The following is an 18,489-nucleotide window of genomic DNA, read 5'->3' as shown; positions in this document are numbered from 1 at the left end:
AAGGCCCTGGGTTCGGTCCCCAGCTCCGAAAAAAAGAACAACAACAACAACAAAAAAAAAAAAAAAAAAAAAAAGAGCACTGACTGCTCTTCCAGAGGTCCTGAGTTCAAATCCCAGCAACCACATGGTGGTTTACAGCCATCTGTAATGAGATCTTATGCCCTCATCTGGTGTGTCTGAAGGCAGCAACTGTGTACTCATATATAATAAATAAATCTTAAAAAAAAAAAGAAATGAATTAAAACAAGAAGGCAACATCCATGTTCCTACCTGCCAGCTCCTCCTCCAGCTCAGAGCAACCAAAGATGTTAGTTCTCAGCCTGCTCCCCAGTCTTCTATCTTGAAGGCACCCCTCCTACGTCTTCCATTTGTAAGGTGTCTATGCCTAAGTCTTCTACAGAAGGCACGTCCTAGTGTCCTCCACCACTGCTCTGAGGTGCCTTTAGGCCGGGAGCACAGACACTGCCTGCCTGCCTGCCTGCCTGCCCTCTGTAGCTGGCAGCTGACCTTAGTCATTGTTACTTTAGCGGAGAACACTGATGTTCAGAGGCTCTAAAGAACCCGGCAAATGGCCAAGTGAGAGGCCCGGGTAAGAACCCCCCTCTGACTTAATACACATTCCTCTCCTGCCCATTCCAGAACACATCTGAACACTAACGTCTTTTGAATGGACCATTTGCCAAGCATATAGTTGGTAGGTACCAGACATTCTGGCTGCTTCACGGTTGTAAGCACACTGCTCTAACAGAAAGAAGCAGACAGACATGATGATAATCATGTCTAGGTTTAGGATCTGTAGGGAAGTCCAGCCAGAGGCAAGGAAAAGTTTTATCAAAGAGCAAGCGTCCTACAGCAAGTGGGAGCTGTGGCCAGTGGATATAGGCAGGCAGTGGACATAGGCAGGCAGTGGACACAGACAGGCAGTGGATATAGGCAGGCAGTGAACATAAGCAGGCAGTGGACATAGGTAGGCAGTGGACACAGGCAGGCAGTGGATATAGGCAGGCAGTGGACACAGGCAGGCAGTGGATACAGGCAGGCAGTGGATACAGGCAGGCAGTGGACATAGGCAGGCAGTGGACACAGGCAGGCAGTGGATATAGGCAGGCAGTGGACACAGACAGGCAGTGGATATAGGCAGGCAGTGGACATAGGCAGGCAGTGGACATAGGCAGGCAGTGGACATAGGCAGGCAGTGGACATAGGTAGGCAGTGGACATAGGCAGGCAGTGGACATAGGCAGGCAGTGGACATAGGCAGGCAGTGGATATAGGCAGGCAGTGGACACAGGCAGGCAGTGGACATAGGCAGGCAGTGGACATAGGCAGGCAGTGGACATAGGTAGGCAGTGGACACAGGCAGGCAGTGGAGATAGGCAGGCAGTGGACTCAGGCAGGCAGTGGACACAGACAGGCAGTGGACACAGGCAGGCAGTGGACACAGGTAGGCAGTGGACATAGGTAGGCAGTGGACACAGGCAGGCAGTGGACATAGGCAGGCAGTGGAGATAGGCAGGCAGTGGACATAGGTCTGGGCTCTTCATAGGCTGTGTGCTCTTTTCAGCAGCAGCAGAAATACTGGCCAAACAACAGTCCCAGGATGGGAAGTGAGGAAGTGCTGTGAAGAGCAGCTAATTCCTGATGTTCTGGAAGCAAGCAAGGTTGGACGAGGTTCCAATTAAACTTAAATATAGATCCTGCTGTGTAGCGTGTATGGTACACATCTGGTCTGGTCCACCTCCAGCAGGAGGGGAAGCTGCTAATGTTTCCTCTGCTGTGCTCCTGGTCTGTGGCTTCAGCATCAGGTGCATTCCTCCACTAAGTGCCCGAGGCTTCTGGAAGCAGGTAAGCAGCTCACTGGTAGGGAAGGACAGACCTTTCTCACAGTGATTTATACAAAACTCTCAGATCATACATGGCCCAGAGTCTGCTTATCATAGCCTGCAATGGGACAGATTCTCTTTGAAGGTAGAGCCGGGGTGTGTTGAAAATAACACACTGGCATGTGTGATACATACGGGGCAGTCTCATTGCCCAGGTTCAGAACAGCAGAGGTCAAGAGCCCCACTCTCTGTCATGCTAGTCTCGTTTTGGAAACACGTCAGTGTCCAGAACAAGGAGGTGTGCTGGGCTCTGAGAAGAAGCACGGGGGCTTTGTCCCACAGAAACCCTGGGTGGAATGTTAAGGTAGAATATTAAACTGGAAAATAAACCAGGTGGTAATAAAGAGCAGCTGTCTCAGCCTGGAAACACAACTCAAACCTGCATGGGTTCTGCTTAGGTGAGTGATGCAGTGCGTGGGCAGGAAAGACAGACGCCATGAAACAATAGCAGAGACTGAGTTCATTCCTTTCAGGTTTTCTTCCCCATCACTCGCTATCAGAACACTGTGCAGTAAGTAAAGGATAGGAAGCTCCTCTGGAGCCCACATGAAAGCGTGCGTGCGTGCGGTGCGTGCGCCTGTGGCCTGCTGCAGCTGCAGAGTGAAGCCATCTGTGCTGCTGTCTTCTTTCTCACAACCCCATGGTTGCTGCTGGCACTCAGGTGCACACTGCAGGTAGAAAGAGCCATGCTGAGCAGGAAGAGAGCACCTTCTCTGTGATCCACAGCAGCCTTAAGGAATCTGAGAAGTAAACAAGGGGCTTAAACCAAAGCAGAGGCCAAGAAAACAGGTGATGAGGAATAAGCCTGTGGGAGGGAGCAAGGGACCCTGAATGAACACGTAAGGAGTTGATGGAGTCCTGGGTAAATATGTATTTTTGGCATGAGCATGTGTCAAGGACTGTAGTGAACTCAGCTATAAGTCAGGCTGCAACAATGGGCATGTAAGCATGTGGTCCCCAGTCAATCACACACTCATGCACCCCGAGTTATGGCTGCGCTGAGTGGTCCTGGTTATTAGCAAAGGTGCATGTGAAGCCCTGTGGGAAGTACCTTGTAAGTTACAGTGTATTACACTATTAATATATACAGGCTGACACAGACTCACAGCCCCTATTCCACAGTACTTCCCAGGCGGTTGCACTGCCTCAACCTCTGAGAAGAGAGCACCATCCTTACAGGGTACAGAGAAACTGTCACACCCAAGGGGAAGAATGGGCCAGAGAGCACTCAGACTCTCAGAGCCTCTGCTTCCTCAGAGAGTCATACTAACATGGGCTCTTTCTTTTTCTTTCTTTCTTTTTTAAAAGATGTATTTATTTATTACATATAAGTGCACTGTAGCTGTCTTCAGCCACACCAGAAGAGGGCATCGGATCCCCATTACAGATGGTTGTGAGCCACCATGTGGTTGCTGGGAATTGAACTCAGGACCTTTGGAAGAGCAGTCAGTGCTCTTAACGCTGACCCATCTCTCCAGACATGGCCTCTTTCTAATAGACCACCAATCAGTGGTCCCTTCATGGGAGAGGTGGACAAGCAAGGAAGAATATACAGCAAGACAGCACCATGCAGAGGAAGACCGTGGCCACCAAGAGCAGCCTGAGGGGACTTGGAGCAGAAGCAATGGCCTGAGGAGAGCCTTGCTGCACAATGGAGTACTAAAGGCACAAGTACCACAGCAGAACCCAGCCGGCAGAAGCCACAGCACTGAGTGTTCAGTTTCAACTCTGGTCTGATCAGTCCTCAGTGTACAGAGGCCCCAGTGGCTTGCCTTGGAGGGAGGCATAGGCATAAATCAAACTAACGGGAAATGCTCTCCAACAAGCGTCCAGGCTAACAATCAGCATGGAAGTGAGAAAGCAAGAGAGAAAGTGACCCATAAAAGGAAGAGGAGTTTTAAAGGACTGCCGCTCCATGCACAAACAGAATATACTGCTCCATACTAGACACACAGTAAAGCCTGCGGATGTGCAGGCTGGTCAGCTCTGACTGCAGCACCTCTCCCCTGAAGTGCCTCCTATGGTGAAGCTGCAACAGCATGAACAGGGCCCAGACTCTGTCAGCACAGCCCCATCACCAACAGCCATACAGCTCAACGCCAGTCTCTGATAGGAGAGACAGTGACAGATCTCTGCCTAATCACACCATGCCAAAGGGCTCTGCTCACTAGGAATGGCACGCTATCGAGCATAAAGATGAAATTATTAAGGCAGAGTGGTGATAATGACCAATGCTTGCATGTCCAGAGAGTCCTGGGTTCAAATCTCAGCTTTGCCACTGTCTAATTGGAGGATGCATTGGCTAACTATTCATATCCAGCTGTTTTAAGTCATAAGATAACAGATGTTTAAAACAAGAATCATACATAGAGATTAAACAAAACAAAAGCCTTTAATGTGGGATATAAGGAACCCTAACACTCCTTGCCAGTGACGGTGAAGACACAGGTAGAGGGCACTTCAGGTGCATCAAAGACGCTGAGTCTTTGGCAGACACTCTGGCCCCGGAGCAATGAAGCAGGAGAATGACAGACAGGCAGAGAAAGCGATGCTGAGAGGACCCAGGTGGGAACTGCATGTCCACCACAGGAGGAGAACCAGGTGGCCATGAAAGGGCCAGGACAGGAAGGGTGGCTCCAGAGCCAAACAGTATCAAAAGCTCCATCTGGGGGACTCCAGGCCACTGGTCTCTGAGATCTGGGGAGGACAGGACTGAAAGCAAGGGTTTATGTTTATTTAACACTCAGGAGCAGGAGACGGTGATAGCTTAGTTGTAGAGTGCACTTCTAACATGCATGAAGCTCGGGGTTCAATACATACAGAGACATATGCAGACACACATACATATTATGGACATACAGACACACAGACATATATGGGCACATACATAAAAACGATCAGGTACCAACTCTGGCCCAGGGCTTAGGATCTAGGAACCCACCCTTGGCAGGCTCCTTAGGGCCCTGTAGCCCTAGGTGCTTTTGCCCTCGTGTGAAAGCGACTCCTCACAAGGCAGGCACAATGTGTGGTCTGCACCACACACCCATCACTGCTACCTTATGCCAGAGACATCTTTTAATTTAGGCCTCAATGATTTGCCCTATTTTTTTTTCTCATTTCCCAACTTACTTTCTTCGAGAGAGAGTGCATATGGATGAGGGTAACGGGCTCCTAATGGAGTGCTTTCCTGCTCTGAACGTGTGTGGTGCCCACTGTGTGTGAAGCAGGGGCTAAGATGGTTCCTGCCTCTTCAACTCTCCCAGCAATGAATCTTTGGGCCTGAGGTGAACAGAGGCCCCATAGCTCAGCTGCTTTGAGCCAATAGCACAGCAGGATGGCTTCTTAAAGAGTGGTTTGTAGTTGCTACAGTTTCTCAATGTTGAGGAAGCTAATGTACAGTATCTGGCCTCTTCATCTCCTACGTGCTGGTGCTCATTCACTGGCAGAGCTCGTGCTGCACCGTGGTCCGCCCTCCATGCTTTCCCACTTAGGGTTTAATTTCCTGCATGGGTATCATGGTCTGAATATGCACGTTCCCCTGCATTGTTCTATAGATGCTGAGATCTGGTAGGAGGCACTAAGAATGGGCATTTAGAACAGCTCTGTCTAAGGGGACCTCAGTAATCCAGCTAGGGCTTTCCCTTACCTCGTCCTGCTCCCCACCACCATGTGAGTAAGGACACTGCTCACCCTCTCTAGACTACATCTCTGGCTTTGACTACACACCCTTGACCACACAGCACATCTGCTGGTGTCTGGACCTTGGGCTTCCTGCCTCCAGACTGACAGCAATACATTTCTACTATTGATAAATCAGACTCCCTTGTATGTAAGGACAGCGGGTGAACATACAGGGTGCATATGTATGATATAATTTAGTCACGTTCAGGGACTGTACTCCTGTTTCTTGTGTCCTGGGAACCATCTCTGCCCTCTGACACTCAAAGGTCCTGCTGCACTAAGTGGTCTCCATCCCCTAAGCTGACTTCAGGCCTATGGCTAGGATTGGAGCATCTACCCAGGACACCCCCCCCCCCACAGGAGGCCAACAGAGAAGATGTCCCTCTCCATTAGGTCCCCAATCCCAGCAGACAGATAGCCACTTGGACTCATCAATTCTTATCATCTGCACACTCTGGAGGCTCCTTGCAACACGGTGACATCACTGACAGCGGACACAACGGCTAACAAGAGCAAGAGCTACTGCCGCCTGTGGCACTAGCCACATGGTGCATGCATGGAAGCGGCCTTTGAAGCCGCTCTGTGACACGCCTGCTCTGTGTCCTGAATGGAGGCGTCAGTAGTCTGACTAGCAAGAAGTCAGGATAATTGTCTGCAGGATACATTCAGAACACATGAAATCAATGGTGCAGTGCTGTGCCACCATCTGCACAGGTCCTATGTGACAGCACAGTCCTGGCGTGCCAAAGATGCCATCTGAAAGGCACCTCAATGCAGTGTATGTGAAAGGAAATGAAGAAGCTTCTGCAGCCACCACCAGAAAAGTACCACTTACCATTCGCTGACACGAGTGTCCATGATGGAATACACAGCTGCAAACATCAACCAGCCTTAGAGGAAAGTGGCAGTATCGCTGATAAACAGGTGTTGGCCTAGGCACACTACATGCGTAAGTCAGACAAGCAGAGGCATATCAGATGCACACCGGCAAGAAAACAGCCCAGGAGCAACTGTTCCATAAACATGGGGCCATTTAGATGCTTTGCAGGCACGATTTCCAACGAGGACCAGAACTAATTTGAAACAAGGTGATGATGGTTGGTATCCTAACACAGTCAATAAGTTGCTCTCATGCCATTGTCTGATGCCAGACAGGAGGACGGGGAGGTAGGGAAGGAGCTGCTCTCTGGGAATCCTATCACTATCACAGTACAGTGAGAACCCTACTGTGAGCTGAGCTGCACGCAACCTCAATTCTCTTTTGTACACGCTCACGGAGAGATCGTGTTCTGGCCTCATGCTGCCCTCAGCCACACTCATACGCAACCCCAGGTGCTGGGGCAGTCAGCACTGACGGGTCTCCAGATGCACTAAACTGCCCACGAGAGCAGCCCCAATAATGTGTTCCATTTTATATTAACACAGGAGAGGAGTGTGAGCCAAAAGAAAATTACCACAGATAAGCTTCAAATCAGAAGCCAGAAATCAAAAGACAACTGTTCTGTAGACAGAAACATCCACTCACTCGCATCTCTGTGAGAAAACAGCAGCAAAGGACCGAGGTGCCTAAAACTGGGTCAGTGCAGTCAGTCACTACATAAGCAGCAGCCTGGTGGCTACTACTGTTGGCTTCCACTATTGTGCCCCATACTGGGCCTCGTGACAGCTCTGAGTAGACTTGAAAGACGCTGGGGTTTAAAAATGCTGGCATTTTCCTGCCTATTGTTTCACATATGTGGGTCTAGTCTATGCCATGTCCTCTCCTGAGTGTACCTAGCTCAGTGATACCCCAGACCCTGCCAGCACACCTGTACTGACTCCCAGTTCTGGACACTTAAAAAAGTCTCAAATCAGAGCCCCCGTGATGTCTGCGACATGTGTCCTGTGTCTTCACTCAGATATATATGCATACATTTGCATGACTGCTACTGTGTAATATTTGTGTTTAATTAATAAAAAGTACTACACTATCAATCTAGTACTGTTTCTTATTTTTTCACTCAACATTCTGCATTTAAAAACACTTAAATCAACTTTAATGAGGTACAATTTGCATACGATAAAATAAACCAGTTTGAGACTTAAGTTTGCAGCAGGGACTGCTATGCTTCTGCAGTCCTCACTGTCCCCACAGAGGACACTCCATTGCCCCTCATTCCACCCGGAGACAATCTTGTGCATGTGTACATTTGTGTTTGTGTATGTGTGAGCGTGTGTGTGTGAATGTGAGAGCGTAAGCATGTGAGTGCAAGAGCATGTGAGTGGGTGCATGTGCATATATGAGAGTGAGTACGTTCACGTGTCTGAGAGCATTTGAGTGTGGATGTGTGAGCAGGAGTCCATGAGCATATGTGAGAGTGAGTGTGTGCGTGACCACAGCAACACTGGGGCTACTTCACCTTTGCGATCTCTGGTCACAGGCTAGCTTTCCTGAGTTTCTAACATGATGTAAACCCAACTTCATCTCCACGTCTGTCAGCAGCAGCTGTTACCAATGACTTACAGTAAAGGGTGGTGCTGCTGGTCTCATGTTTAAAAGATCACCAAACCCCATTTCACCTAACTTTCTAGTTCTCTCTCGCTCACAGAGTAAGAGCAATGTTAATTGTTCTGTAAGGTAGTGCAAAGTTCCTTCTGTCTTTGAATTTCTTCTCCACACACAGCTTCTACCATCATTTCTTGAAAAACAGTCCTTCCCCATGAAACCACTTAGGCATCTTTGTCCAAGACCAACAATGTGCAGTGTGCACATGGTATCACTACTGTGCGACGGTGGCTCTACACTGAGTCTCCTAAATTGTCCTCGCTATGTCCTCTGTGCTTCTATGTACGTTTTAAAGCCAAGACGTTGACTGGGACAGCACCAAGTCTATAGATGAAGTTGGAGAAAACTAACATTTAAAATTACTGAATCTTGGCTGGATATGGTAAGAACATATTTGCAATCTCAGCACTTGGAAGGCTGAGGCAGGGGTACTGCTGGTAACTTGAAGCCAGCCTAAGCTACACGCTAACCTGATTCACACAAAGGCACACACACAGAGCTGGGTCTTTCTGTCTTTACAGTGCCATTTTCTGTCTCATCTCTAATCTCTGTGATGATTCGGCTGCGTGCATTCAGCTCTCTCACGCCTTTTATTATATTTATTCCCAAATACTTCTGAATGTTAATGGATACAAGGTGGTGTTTAGACTGAATGTATTTCTGCTTTCAACTGGTTTGGATGTAATTATCTGGGTTCTAGGGTTCCGCTGTAGTGGGCTGTCAGTTTCAGGGGCTCCCTGTCTTCCCCACACACCCACATATCTAACTCTGGCTTCCTGTCTGGCAACATGAGTGTCTACTGTTTTCTCCTTTCTTTCAGCATTCCTGCAGTGTCTGTCCTTTCATATGGCCCTGAATAGGGAGGGAGTCATGGTGCCCCTTTCCTGTTTTGGGGTTCAGAGACAATGTTTAGCCTGCATAACCAAGTCCAAAGCCAGTGACGGTGCTCACTTCTCTTCCTAGTCTGATGAAGAAGTCTCCTGGGGGTGGTACAGCTGTGTCCAGCTATGAAGTCAGTCATATGGTTTTCTCCTTCATTCTGCCATGTCTTGCTTTCCTGAGATGAACCACTTGTGTAACCCACACCTTATCCTTTCTCTGCTTCCTTGAGGTTAATTTCCTTACACTATGGTAATAATCTACACATGGTCCCACACTGTCCCTGGCTAAGTTTTCAACGGATTTTGCCTTCTTGGTGTGCAGTAGGGAACATCCTCCACCTATTTTCTAACCTGTCTGCATGAGGACTGACACTTTTTCTTAAACAGCGATAAAACTCACCAGCAAAGATGCTGGGCCCCAGGGTCCTTTGTAAAGTCAACTGCAGCTTGGTCTCTGTAAGAGACGAGCTTGTTCAGGTTCTCTCCTGTCTCCAGGTGGGCATGAGAGCATCCACAGGCTTCTGGCACAGGGCTCCTCATAGGTAAGGAGGTCCCACATTCCCCTTTTGGTGCTTATAGGGGGCTGTACTGCAAGCCATCTAGCTAAAGTCATAATGACTTGAAATCTTTGAAAAACTAGCCCCTAATTAACAAATTTACACAACCAGTTGGGCCCATCTCCTCGCCCCTTACATTCTTTCTTCTCTTTATTTCCTTTATTCAGCTTTGGCTTTGGCATGGGCTCCTTCTAGCTAAAGAGACCACACAATTTAGGCTTTCCAATGAAAGGTATCAAGACTTTAGAGCGGTTATGGCCAGCACATAAATTAAACTGTGGTGACTTTATAGCTGTTCCTGGTATCGTCCCATGACCCACTAGTGCAGCTACACCGATGGTACTCTGAAGGGAAAGGCTATGAGCACCCTCTCCGGCACGTCTATGGATTCTGAGAAGGAAAAGTGCTGCTAGTGACAGAAATGAGCTGGCTCTAGACTTGTAGGCACTTAGGTGACATGTCCATTCTGAAGCAGTGAGGCAGGGGGGTTGTGCTGCACCCTAGGTCTTAACATCTCTTTACTGCTTCTCTCCATTTCATCCTGCTGGTTGGCCAGGACTTTTAGGACTGTGGTATACTACAGCAGCCTGCTTCTTCACCTGCAGGTGGAGGCTTTCTCCACTGACCATGGTGTTTGCCAAAATCTCTGCCTCAACATGTTACAAAGGCCCCATGCCCTCCATGAAGGTATGGATTAAGCAAGCAAGGATCTTGGCTCCTTCCAAAGCATCACCACAATGGCAGCAGGTAAACACACCACCAAAGGCACCAGGGAGGGTGTCACCAGTACCCACAGAGGCAGCACAGCTGGAGGTCACAATGTCAGCTCTAGTTCTGGACACTAGTGCCTGAATCTTACCCTACTAGTTCCTATGGGAGCAGCCCAAATGTCCTCATCCTGAAAGTGAGAGCTAGTGTTAGTGCAACCTTCATAGGCTTGTTGTAATACTGAGCACGTTGGCCGTGCAACTGCACAGCTGACGCTCAGTGAATCCTAGTTCTGTCTATTATCCAAGCCTTAATTTTTTCATTTGATTAAATTTAAGAAACGGTGGGACAAGGAGATGACTGACAAGTGAGAATGCTACACTGTCAGACAGAGCGGAGCCTCAGAGAAAATGAGACCCAGGAGACGGGTTCCCTTGTGCTGCAAACCCTGGACATGTTGTGGAGACAGCATGGGGTGTCCATGCTCAGGACTTCGTCTCTGGGATTTTGTTGTTAGCTGCACCCTTCCTCTTTTCTCTCTCAATCTCCATGTTCTCACCAAAGGCCTGAGCTGCACCTTGCTGCTCGTGTGCTTTCCCTGGATTCAGCATTATCACTTCAGGTTGCATGACAGGATGGCACACTGCTGCAACCCCAGCATGGGGGAGGCTACGGCACGACTGCACGTTCCAGGCTGGACTGAGGTATAGCAATGCCCTGCCTCAACATTAATGACAACAAGCCAAACAAAACCAGTCAAACAGGAAACAGTTCCTCTTTAATACCAACCTTTTCTTTCTGGGTAATTTTTATCAATTAAATTTTAAACTAGAGTTTCAGGCATGGAATGAGAAAGTTACCACAGGGTATGTCTCTCTCAGCATTCAACTCTGCCTTTTCATTATTGCGTTCCAACTACTCCATGTGGATGGAGAACACAAGACAAAGGGAGATCCTCTGGGCTTACAGATGACTCCCTTGCAGTACAGACACAGTTTATACAATAAATGGCCCATACATGCTCAAGAATACTGTGCATTCTTTGTTGCATGGAAGGCCGTGTATGCGGCTATGGACCCTGGTAATTAACCTGTTATTAAACTGCCCGTTTGCTGAACTGTCTATCAGGAGCATCTGCCCAGTTCCTGACTTTGCTCCTCCTGTCTGTCTGACTGTAGGTGTCACCTCTCAGCCTGCTGTTGTGTCAGCTCATACTGTCAAGGCCTCTGTCCTCTCCTGCCTTCCTGCTCCTTTTCCACAGTAAAGCACTTTGTTTTCCCCCTCAGTGCCACCCTGGGTTCTACATGGACCCTGGCTTCGGCCGCTGTCTTCTCAGCCTTTGTGCTTCTGTCTTGTGGCTCATGAGTGCTGCACCTCTTGCCACCCACTCTTGTTGCAGCTCACTCTGCCATCACCTGACTGCACTCCTAGGTTCTATTCCTCTTTTGGGGCGGAGTGGGGTCCTTCCTGCCTCCTTCTGTATACTCATCTTCATGCCCCAGAGCTGGACTTTCTAACACGGTGACAGACACCTGCTTTCCTTGGGAAAGGTCTACACACCCACCTCTGTCTTCTTGACTCTTCCTTTTCTCCACACTGGCAATCCATCGTCCCACTGTTTCCTGAGTAACTTCACCCATAGTGCTGCTTTCCCTATCAATCATCCTCATTCTGAGCCATGCAGAAACGCAGCTGGATCAACCAGGGAGAGGAGGGAATGGCTGCAGTCAGTCAAAAGCCCCTCAGGAGAGATGGCTCAGCGGTTAAGAGCATCGACTGCTCTTCCAGAGGTCCTGAGTTCAAATCCCAGCAACCACCTGGTGGCTCACAACCATCTGTAATGGGATCTGATGCCCTCTTCTGGTGTGTCTGAAGACAGCTGCAGTGTACTCATATATAAAAATGAATAAATCTTTAAAAAAAAAACAAAACTACAGACATTTTCTACTGGGTTCGATCCCCAGCCCCGGGGGGGGGGGGAAAGCCCCTCAGCACACTCACTCCTGCCTGTGCTCTAAAGCCTGCCGCCACTGCCCATGCCTCTATCCACGAGTCTCTGTCTCCAGCTTGTATCGTGGTTCCCTCTAGACTCATACACTTGGAGTTCAGACTCACTGAGGGAGTCAGCAGCCAAGGCCACACTCAAACGTTCAAATTCTTTTCTTAGGACTAAACTCAGACTTTCCACAGCACTTTGTTCTCTGAGAGTGGTGTGATTATCATCTTAACTGAATGAAAATGGAGGCTGGGACACAAAGGGTAAAGCTGAGCTTGGGAGAAACATCCTCTGAGTAGGCACACGGAAAATCTTATAGTTTGGGGGTTCAGGGGCCACTCAAAAACCAGTTGGGACCTGTCTGGAACCAGAAGATAGGAAGACTGTAGGTCAGACTCTTCAGGACCAAGGTCAAAAGGCACCAGTGCAACCCTGCAAGGAAGGTAAGCCAGACCACAGCTTTCGTTTGTGCTTCTGGATCTTGTTTTTGATTTTTCTTTTTTGAAACAGGGTCTCACTACATAAACTAAGCTGGCCTCGAACTCAGCAATTCTTCTGTCTCAGCCTCTGGATGCAAAGATTTCTTCTCATTCCTCTCCCTCTCCCCTCCCCATGCCCTCTCCCCGTCCCCTTCTCACAGAATCTTAACAAAAACAGGACAATGGTGGCCAATGCCTTTACTCTCAGCGCTGGGGAAACAGAGGCAGGCTGATCTCTGTGAGTTGGAGGCCACCCTGGTCCTGGAGTTCAAGATAGCCAGGGCTATACAGAGAAGCCCTGTCTCGTAAAACAGACAGACAGACAGACAGATGAACCGATCTAAACAAGTGGGCAGGAGAGATGGCTCAGTTGTAGAGAGCACCCACTGCTTTCCTAGAGGACCCAGGTTCAATCCCAGCACCCATGTTAGGTGGCTCACAATCTCCTGAAGCTCCAGCTCCAAGAGGATCTCACCACCTCTTCTGGCATACACACATCCATATGCACACACATGAATGCCTACATATACATACACACATACAAAGATGCACTTTGTCTTGGTTAATTCTTTTTTTTTTTTTCCTTTTTTCGGAGCTGGGGACCGAACCCAGAGCCTTCCGCTTGCTAGGCAAGCGCTCTACCACTGAGCTAAATCTCCAACCCTGTCTTAGTTAATTCTTAATTGCTGTGAACAAAAGGCCTTATCAAAGGCAGCTTATCAAAGAAAATGTTTAATTTGGGGTTCAGGTTTCCTCAATCCATGACCAGCATGGTAAAGAGCATGGTGAAAGTAGGCAGGCTGGCCCTGGAGCCGTAGCCAAGAGCTCACATCTTGATCCACAAGTGCATAGCAAAGTGAGCTAACTGGGAATGGCCTGAGCTTCTGAAACCTCAGAGCCCACCCACAGTGACACACCTCCTCCAACAAGGCCACACCTCCTAGTCCTTCCCCAAAAGTTCCACCAATTGTAGATGAAGTATTTAAGCATATGAACCTATAGTGGTCATTCTTAATTAGACACCACAGAACCTAAACAAGAGCTTAGCACTGAAAGGAGGACAGGAGGTCTATCCTCTAGCAAAGCTGCTGAGCTCAAAGACTCCTCGAAGGACAGAGGGTTCAATACTACAAAACTATACAGAAGCAACTCCTACTGACTCTATGCTTAGTAGTCTTCCAGAGAAAACATGAAGTAAGTGACACCATAGTATCTGAAATGAGGTACGATGGCAAAAAGCCCCATACCCTCCTTACACAGGATGCCTGCCAGGCCGTCCTGCGAGGACCGACGGGGCAGAACAGTCGCTGCCGCAAACATCTTCAACACCGCACAGTTAGCACTCGATCTCCCAGAGACTCAGTGGCTTAACTGGGAGGGAGGAATTCTTGACCTCACTCCAACCCAAACTAATGTTGTTATTTTCATTAATAGACAGTGGAACTGTATGCCGCGTGGTGCAACAGCCATCAATCTCTTCACAGCTGGTCTCAAAGCAAACGGAATACCTCTGAGTCAGAACTTCCAGCAGCACACACGTATGCCCGTAATAAATTTAAAATGGTATTATGCCACTCAATCAAAGAAATAGAAACAGCTAAAGGAAAACAATATATATTTTAGATGCTTACACTATACTGATTCATATGGGAGGCAAGGCAATTACTTACAGAGAATATTACAATTGTTAACTTCAGAATTACTGAAATCAGTCCTGAAAATAAGAAAGAGGCAAATTTCCTGAGGCAAAAATGAAAAAATAAAATCAGAACAATGTCTTCTGATAAAGTGCTTCTTCATCACGTAGGAATCATCACTACCCCTGCCAACAGACACAGCAGACTTGGATAAAGGCTCAGCTGCATCTGCACTGCTCACCAAGCACAGGGGCATTCTTTAGTGACCTCCCATACATAATGAGGGCAGGAGCTTTCAATATTATCATGGAAAGGAGGGAGCGAAAAGTCCTGAGCTTTCTTCCTAGGTCGTTCTCTGTCCTCAACGTGGCTGTCATTTTACAGCCTAATCCTGGTTTCAAGTTTCTGCAGCAGAAATTGGCAAACTCCAGCTTACAGATCAGACCCAGCCCAGCGCTTATAGATAACACTGGTGAAGCCCAGCCACACCTGCCTGTCACATCTGGTCCCAGCTCCTTTGCCCTGCATCAACAGAGCTGGGGCTTCTAACCAAAGAGCTGGCCTTGCTCAGGAACCGGCCTTCTGAGACTGTAAGAGCAACTCTGAACTGGCCGACTGTCACCATCACAACGCTGAGCCCTAAAGGCACGGGCGAGCTTGTTAAACATGGAGAGTATGATGGGAGGTGATGAGAAGTTTTTTAGTACAGAGACAAAAGGCTGAGAGTCAATAAGTCAAAAAGTTGACACTTGCTATCCTCTGAAGATAAAAATGTTGGTTACTCCCTCCCATTTTGGACTTTTCACTAATTCTCTGAAAAGATATATTCAACTTTTATTAGAAAATACAAAACTGACTTTACAGTGAAAAAAGCCCCTTAATTCTAAAGTACTAGACTCACTGCAGTACCTCACTGAGATTAAAGATATACTCAGCTGAGCTGCCAGTGCTCAGGTGCGGGCTGTGAGGACCATTCTCCCCAGCTGCAGCACAGGGCTTCAAAGGACATGTGATGATAGCTATGCTAACTTCGTTTTACTGTACTTCCTACTAAAGCGTAATGCTCACCTCATTTAATTATGCCCTCAGTCCAAAGATGTCAGGCACCTATGCAGTGACATGCCTCTGAGTGGAGAAAGTCCATTCTCTGCCCATTCTCTGGCTGGGGGCAGGGTTGAGCCCTTAGGGCTGCCAGTCCTGCAGGTACAACCCTTGCCCATTTGTGAAGGAGGGCAGTGTAGGACCAGCCGCACTGAGCGCTGACTGCCATGTGTCAGGAAGGCATGGGTGAGCCCAGGCATGGTGTCGGGCTCTGAGGTACTTGTGTATGTCTGCTCACCCTCCTTGCACATCCAATCACCTGCCGAGAGAACTGACTGCAGCAGGACACACGGTCTAACAACAGGGCTGGTGTCCTTACCCATTCCTGGACCCAGAAAGCCCCCAGGAAAGCTGGGGAGTCCTGAGGCAGAAGTGGAAGTGGCCATGCAGCCAGCTCTGTGGGGTCCACAGTGCCCTGGCAGCTCTGAAACACAGCCACTTCATAGCCTCGTGCTTGTTCTACCAGATATGATTACACCCTACCGAGGACTAATGGCCTTACTTGTCATTACTTGGGTCATGTTCTTAAATACAATTCTCCACAAATTTCCCACATACATCCTGTGAGCTATCCCTCAGTCCTGGGTGACGAAGTCACTCATTGACCCTGCAGCCTAAACAATGCCCAACCAATGACTGTGACTGCCTCCCCTGAAGCTCTGCAGCCTGGTAAAGGGTGCTCTGGCAGTGTACCCCTGTCTAGGTACTCTCTGTTCCTCTTAATCCCTACCATGGGAACACTCTACTTCCACTGCCAGCTGCTATGAGGAACACTTGGTTAGTCATGGTCTAGAGGAATACATCTGCCCTTCTGGTACCATGAATCCATTCAGTGCTCGGTCATCAATTACCTTCAAGTGTACATATTTTCTCTATCTTGCATAAAGTGCCTATTTCAGAAGGCCACATGGCCTCTCCTCTGCTGGAAGACGAGGTGTCTGAGGCAGCACGTCTCTCTGCACGTCTGCCCATAATGCTCAGCTCAGCCTCACTCAGGACCAGCTGGAGTAGCATGCTTTGCTTCCAGGAAGTAGACTGAGTATATATGGGAGGGACTGCTAGACCCACAACAGTCTGTGGACTCACTCCTAAAGCTTCCAGTGATCAGACACCAAGTTCCATAGACAAATAGCAATGCTCTTGTGCACCGACAAACCCAAAGGCCTCCACAAGAAGGAGGAAAGGAGACAGAGGATGGACGACACATGAGCAGTGTGGCTTCGAGTGAATTATATTCTTCCAGGGATATGCTCGGTCTGGTCCAGGCGCTGTTAAGAATTTTTGTGGGCCCTGACACTGACGCCTTGTTCCTTCCTGTCCCCCAGCATTACCTGTCTTTTTCTGCCTCTCCAGAAACACTGCCCCTGTGTTCCCAGTGTGCCTCATCTATCTGCCCTCAACAGTCTTCCTATGACCTTTCATTTCAAACTGGACAGAACCAGATCCTTTCTCCTCAGGCCCCACTGGTCCTCTTATGCTGCTTCTAGCTAGCTACCTGCAACCTCACGCATTTCCTCCCTTATGTAAGCTTCACCTACATTTGTTCATTCTGCCTCTCTCAACACTTTGAGGAAAGGCATGCTCTTTAGGAATCTAGTTCAATCATGCAAGGCTATGCCACTGGGCACAAAAGAAAACACCCAGGCCTAGGTCTAGCCACATACTTAGTGGACCTCTTCCAGGTAAGGCAGCCCCCAACCCTCCAATAAAAGGTGTTCTGGGTATGTTCTGCCCAGAGACTATTTCAAACCCTGGGTAAGCTCTGCACCAGAGTGAGAAGACAAGCCTGTTCTTTGCTGCAAAGACAAAACAATGAGGCCACTTTCCTCCTGTAACTTTAAGCCACCTACATCAGGCTGCAGTCACCCAGAAGGGTCTTTCTTCCCAGGGCTGACCACACTGCTATCACAGTCCTAGGTCTACACCTTTCTATAGTTTCTCTGAGTTTGGGGAAGGACCTGAAAACTGAGGCAGTGCTACCAAGCTGACATGATAAAGACCCAGGCAGGCATCCCTCAGAGGGTGCAGAGTGTCAGCACAGCTGCATGGCTCTCACCCGAACCCTCCAGATGGTCGTGAAGCTGCTGATGAATACAGGCTCTTCAGCAGCATGAGGGAAAGTGGGTACTAAAGACTAGCGTGCAATGTGGCTAGCTGAGCACGTAGCCCTTGTTGAGGATGCCAGCAGCCGTGGAACTATCAAAGGCAGGCTGGGTCTGGTCCACCTCATACATGTCCTTGGAGTACTGCCCAGGACTCAGAACTGTGGTGGTGAAGGAGTCGGTCTCCTTTCACTGCTAAGAATGCACTCAGAGACTGAACTGTAGTGACTTCTTTCACAGTTGCCTGTCTCTTCCCCACTGAGAGGTACTTGCTGCTGAGTCTGTTCTTAGCACTTCCCCTGGCTACTCCTCCTTAGAGAACAAATATGTGCACAAGGAGATCTTGGACACCACAGCAATAAACTGCACCTGACCAGATCCAGAGAAAGCGCACCACCCACCCCCATAATGCACACAAATACCTAGGTCCTGTGACATCAGAACCCAGGGTCACTGTTGGGATCAGAATAATGCCCTGGGTCCCTGGGAAGAAGGAGACCTGGACTATCGGACACTTACCAGCGCAAAGCAATCTTGATGGGAGTGGTGAGGCAGGATGTGAACAGGTCGGCTGGGAGGTCAGGGATCATCGGCAGGAGCTCGTGGGCCTCACAGGCTGCCAGCTGGATGCAGTTTTTCATTGAGGGAGGCAAGGGCATCTGGGCAAGTGGATGGTTTGGGTTAATTGCAGCTACCTACAGAAGGACACAGAAAGACGGTGGCTTAGCAGACACTCCCGAAGGGCACACTGGACATCAAAAAGAACAAAACGGCACCAGTAGTACTGACTCTGCCCTGACAAACCTTTCCCTGTAGCCCCCAACACCCAAGGTGGTGCCAGTTCTCACCGCACCCGTCCATGCTAACTTGTTTAAACATTCAGTCCCTAATCTATTAGGACATTACTTTGGAGGGTTTAA

At 48.7% G+C, this 18,489-nt stretch overlaps 1 protein-coding gene across 2 annotated transcripts in view; it reads right to left on the bottom strand.

Moving 5' to 3' along the window:
* Rptor (regulatory associated protein of MTOR, complex 1) overlaps positions 1-18,489 on the bottom strand; it is a 298,474-nt gene that overhangs the window by 133,310 nt on the left and 146,675 nt on the right. For both annotated transcript variants that reach the window (NM_001134499.2, XM_039085689.2), the window contains one exon: positions 18,089-18,264. In NM_001134499.2, coding sequence (NP_001127971.2) covers positions 18,089-18,264 — 176 coding nt within the window. The remainder of the gene's footprint in view (positions 1-18,088; positions 18,265-18,489) is intronic.

The sequence above is a fragment of the Rattus norvegicus genome, chromosome 10 (assembly GCF_036323735.1).
Source record: "Rattus norvegicus strain BN/NHsdMcwi chromosome 10, GRCr8, whole genome shotgun sequence".
NCBI classification, from domain to species: domain Eukaryota; kingdom Metazoa; phylum Chordata; class Mammalia; order Rodentia; family Muridae; genus Rattus; species Rattus norvegicus.
The sequence above is the reverse complement of the archived record's forward strand: the minus strand, read 5'-3'. Positions and strand labels throughout refer to the sequence as shown.